The 4820-nt window shown below is 41.0% G+C and overlaps 1 protein-coding gene across 1 annotated transcript; it reads left to right on the top strand.

The window, feature by feature from the left end:
* The first annotated feature begins 308 nt into the window (after window positions 1-308).
* Window positions 309-3793, top strand: Tmco2 (transmembrane and coiled-coil domains 2). The gene is made up of 2 exons (XM_059256097.1): window positions 309-660; window positions 3394-3793. Exons 1-2 carry the CDS (start codon window positions 418-420, stop codon window positions 3706-3708), a joined length of 558 nt encoding a protein of 185 aa, XP_059112080.1. The 5' UTR covers window positions 309-417; the 3' UTR covers window positions 3709-3793.
* The last annotated feature ends 1027 nt before the right edge of the window (window positions 3794-4820 follow it).

Raw genomic sequence — 4820 nt, 5'->3', positions numbered from 1 at the left:
AGGGCAGCTACCATGGCCTGTTTCTGTAGTGCTTGGGGTCAAACCTTGGGCTTTGTGTGTAGTAGGCAAGAACACTAACAACCAAGCTATACTCCTTGCCCCAACTGTCCCCATTTTGAGTAATACTGGCTGCTTTATCAGATGAGGCAGACACAGGATGTTCTGTGTCAGAACCAACACTAGCTAAAGACCGGAGCACAGTATGAATGAACTAAAAACACAGGCCAGCGCCTGCTTGCTCTTGAGTAAGAAGGGTCATTGGTGAGTGGAAAGAAGCTGAGCCTTCAGAGTGGTGACATCACAAAGCACAGCTCACAATGGTTCCAGAACACCTGAGCTCCCTGAACGCTTTCCCTAATTCATGTCTAGATTCCTGAAGCCTCTGCACATGTAGTTCCTACAGCTGCCGTTTTAAAAATGCCAACATCTCCAACGGCAACTTCTTCCTGGGACAACCTCTTAAATGCTCTTGCTCGCAGCTCGATATGGAATTGGTTACAAGCAACTTTTGTAGGAGAGACTAGTGTCCCTCCGCCAACAAATTTGGGGATACTAGATAATCTCGCGCCAGCTGTGCAAGTCATCCTAGGGATTTCCTTTTTGGTTTTGTTGGCAATTGGATTATTTGCCTTATGGAAACGAAGCGTTCGATCAATACAGGTTGTATTCATATAGAGAAATTTAAGTCTGGGGGGGGGGGCCGAGTTGTTGGTTTTTTGTAGTTCTAAGACAGGTGGTAGTTTAGGCTGGCCTTAAACTCACTGTAGAAGGCCGGCTTCAAATCTGTGGTCCTCCTGCTTCATTAATCCTCAGCCCAAGCTCTCACCCTGAGGTCTGACACACACCACCATTTCCGACTAAAAAGTCCATATTGGTTACTTCTCTTTCACATTGCGGTTACTCAGTTTTGTAAGTCCACGTAAAGGATCAGGGAAGGAGGGAGGTTAGTCATTGTCTCTGCCTCTCGAGCTGGTTGAAAGTACGCTGTCCTTGAAAACCTCTACCAACTAGGTTGTGAGCATAAAAACACTTTCTCATAATGGTATTTGGCTTGTCTCTATTATAAAATAGATTTGGACAAGTTCATCACTTGAGAAAGTCATCTGATTCCAAACTTAATTGATCACTTGTCTCTGAGAGCCTACCATGTTCAAAGAATAAACACTGTGGGACAACCAGGCTCTCGTGTGTGTGTGTGTGTGTGTGTGTGTGTGTGTGTGTTTTCTTTGTATTGCCATGGATTTTTTTTCTGCCTTTTCTCTTTAACTGATAGGGAATTGTGAGTTCAATCATCACAGTGCTAAGCCCCAGAAATATACAGGGCCTTTTTGGTGGAATAGAAATTTAACAGGCTGTGATTATAAGGAACATTGGGAATTTGTGTAATTTCGTCTAACCTTCAATAATAATAGTAGCTCACCAGGCAGTAGGGGCACATGCCTTTAATTCCAGCAGGTGGATCTCTGAGTTCTAGGCCTACCTGGTCTATAGAGTGAGTTCCAGGATAGCCAGGCTACACAGAGAAACCCTGTCTCAAAATACCATAATAATTAATAATAATAAAATAACTCATTTATAGCATGGTTCTCAGTGTTTTGGGAAATCTTAATAACTCCATGAAATGGAGTTTATTTTCACATGAGAAGTGAAGAAAGTGAGGTGCACAAAGACTCAATGGAAATTTAAGGAGATAAATTTAAAGAGGGCTTTTGTTTTGTTTTGTTAAGAAGGACCCCTGGAGCTTAGGTTGACCTCAGATTCGCTAGATAGTGAAAGCTAACACTGGACCCTTATGTCTCTCATTCGACCTTTCAAGTGTTTGAATTATAGACAGTCATGAGGATGAGAGCTTTCTTAAAGGTCTGTTTGATAAGTAAACAGAGAAGCTATTACTGGATCATTTTATAGCTTTTCCATTTAGGAATCATGGTTGAATGCACATCCAAGTTTAAGTTCAGAAAGCACTGCATAATAGGCAGGCCAGAGATTATCATGGCCACTTTAGAAGTGGGGTAACTTAGTTCCTGCCCAAGTTCATATGGTTTTGTTAGAGCTGGGAAAGCCGGTGTTAGAACCCAATTTTCAGGATTTCAAATTTAGTTCTTGTTCAAAAGGTCATATAATAGAATCCAACAAATAACATATGTCATCAATACAAGATTTTGTGTGTGTGTGTGTGTGCGCATACATAAACACATTTCAGTTATCTAATACCAGAGTGTAAGATAAGATCACACACTTTCTAGTTTAGTGAAATCAGAGAGATGAGCTTTCAGACTCTTGGGCACTTGAGGCAAAATCACAAAAACAGAAATCAGATGTGGCGATGCATGACTGTAATTCTATCATTTGGAAGGTAGGGTAGGGTGATTAGAAATTTAATAGCAAGTTGGAGGGGCAGCTTGGATACATGAGACCCCAACTCTAAAAGAAAAGAAAAAGAAAAAAATGGGGAAAAGTGTACACACAAAAAGGAGCAATACACCAGAATAAGCAGCTGCGTGGGCTCAGAAGTCAGGCTGCTTGGTGTACATTTTTGTGAACTATCTGCTCTGTGAACTGAGATCACTCATTGGACCTCTGCCCCATTTCCCTTGTCTGTAAAATGGGCTTAGTAGAAATGCCTTATAGGATTGTGGTGACTTTTAAAGGAGATAGAGTGTGTAGCAAGTTTAATCCATGTGTATTCAATAAGCAGTGTTAATTGTTATAAGGAAAGAAATTTATGGGTTTGTTTTTATCCTACCAGGAATCTATTCTAACATGTTAAAGCAATTTTTCTGTGACCAATGTCTTAGTTTGGGGGACTGTTAGCTGTGATGAAACACCATGACCAAAGCAACCTGGGAGGAAAGGGTTTATTTGGCTTATGCTTCTACATCACTGTTCATCATGGAAGGAAGTCAGGACAGGAACTCATGCAGGCAGGAGCTGATGCAGAGGCCATGGAGGAAACCTGCATGTAAGTGGTATATCTATATACATGCGAGCAAAGCACTCATACACATAAAATAAAATATGACATTAAAATGTCTTTTAAAAGATTAAAAGTAAGTGTGAAGGGGCTGGGGAGATGGCTCAGCAGTTAAGAGCACTGGCTGCTGATCCAGAGAACCTGAGTTCAATTCCCAGTAACCACATGGTGGCTCACAACCGTCTGTAGTAAGATCTGGTGCCCTCTTCTGGCCTACAGGCATACATGCAGGCAGAACACTGTATACATAATAAATAAATCTTTTTTAAAAAAGTAGGTGTGAAATGTTTTGTTAAAGGGAAAGCTTAGCTTAGGAATGAGGGATTGTTACTGGAAGATTTCTGTTCTGTTTTGGGTGTGTAGCTGCCTGTGACTTTTCATTCACACAACCAAGTAACACTTGTCTTGTTTCATTTTAGAAAATAGTGGTGTTTGTGATCACACTCTACCAACTTTACAAGAAAGGCTCAGATTTTTTTCAGGCTTTGCTAGCCAACCCAGAAGGAAGTGGTCGCCAGATTCAAGACAATAATATCTTCCTGTCGTTGGGTCTGCAAGAGAAGATTTTGAAAAAGCTTCAGATGGTGGAAAACAAAGTGAGAGACCTGGAGGGCATAATCGTCGCCCAGAAGCCTGCCATGAAGCGGGACTGCTCCTCGGAGCCCTACTGCAGCTGCTCCGACTGCCAGAGTCCCTTACCCACATCAGGGTTTACTTCCACATCCGAAATGTGATGGACTCCAGTCTTTTCCAGAAAAGCACTGCTTCCCTCGTGTGTGCAGTGGTGTATCAATAAAATAGAGAACTATATTGAATTTACCCTGCAGAGATCTGATTCCCTCTTCAGGAGGGCCCAGCATCTACTTGGTGGGTGGTAGATAATGTGAGGTGATTATAGTTGAAAATATCTCTGAGCCTGGGGACTGTGGCTTGCTGGTAAGTCATTTGCCTGGCACAGATAAGTGTGGTGCTGATTCAGCAGGCTGGGGACCTTATAGTAATGCAAGATATCCATGGGATACCCTAGAGCTAGAGTTACAGGGAGTTGTGAGTCAGCGTGTGGGCACTAGAAACCAAACTTGGGTCCCCTGCAAGAGCAACAAGTGCTCTTAAGTGCTGAGCCCCTCCATCCATCCCCAGGTGTGCTCTTCATTTTATAAACTATGATTTGCCTCAGCCCATCTATCTCATTAGCAGATTGATGATAGAATTTTACCATTTATGTTTATACATTATAAAAATTTATAATTGTTTTATTTTGAACAGCTATTTATAAAAATTGTAATGACAATCAAAAGAATTCTAATTTGTTTGTTTGTTTGTTTTCAAGACAGGGTTTCTCTGTATAGTCCTGGCTGTTCTGGAACTCGATTTGCAGACCAGGCTGACCTTGAATTCACAGAGATCCACCTGCCTCTGCCTCCCTGAGAGCTGAGATTAAAGGTCTCATTTTGATTAGCTATACAAAAAATAATTTTAATGATAGTTCAGAAAAATTCTAATAGAGTTTCTAGTTACAGAGATTTTTTTTTTAAATTTTTAGATCAGGTCTTTGCTGTGCAGCCTAGACTGGCCTCAAGTTTGCTATCCTCCTGTCTCTGCTTCTCAAGTGTTACAGTTACAGATTCGAGGCCAACCTGGTCTACACAGCAAGTTCCAGGTCAGTTGGGGCTATAAAGTGAGACTCAGTCTCAAAAAAGTTTATTTTTTTTTGCAATATATGTTTTTATGTAAATGTAATGTATATTTTACAATATACATTTTTTTAACTGCACAGAGAGGCATTTCTTTTGTTTGTTTATTTTTTTCTCTGAGACAGGATTTCTCTATATAGCTCTAGAGCCTG

Source organism: Peromyscus eremicus, chromosome 2 (assembly GCF_949786415.1).
Source record: "Peromyscus eremicus chromosome 2, PerEre_H2_v1, whole genome shotgun sequence".
Taxonomy (NCBI): domain Eukaryota; kingdom Metazoa; phylum Chordata; class Mammalia; order Rodentia; family Cricetidae; genus Peromyscus; species Peromyscus eremicus.
Note: the sequence above shows the minus strand (reverse complement) of the source record. Positions and strands in the feature narration are given on the sequence as shown.

Excerpts from the sequence above, each read along its gene's own strand:
- Tmco2 (XM_059256097.1), top strand. The coding sequence starts at position 418 with ATGCCAACATCTCCAACGGCAACTTCTTCCTGGGACAACCTCTTAAAT. Across the intron at positions 661-3,393 it reads GAAGCGTTCGATCAATACAG|AAAATAGTGGTGTTTGTGAT; the intron begins GTTGTATTCATA and ends GTTTCATTTTAG.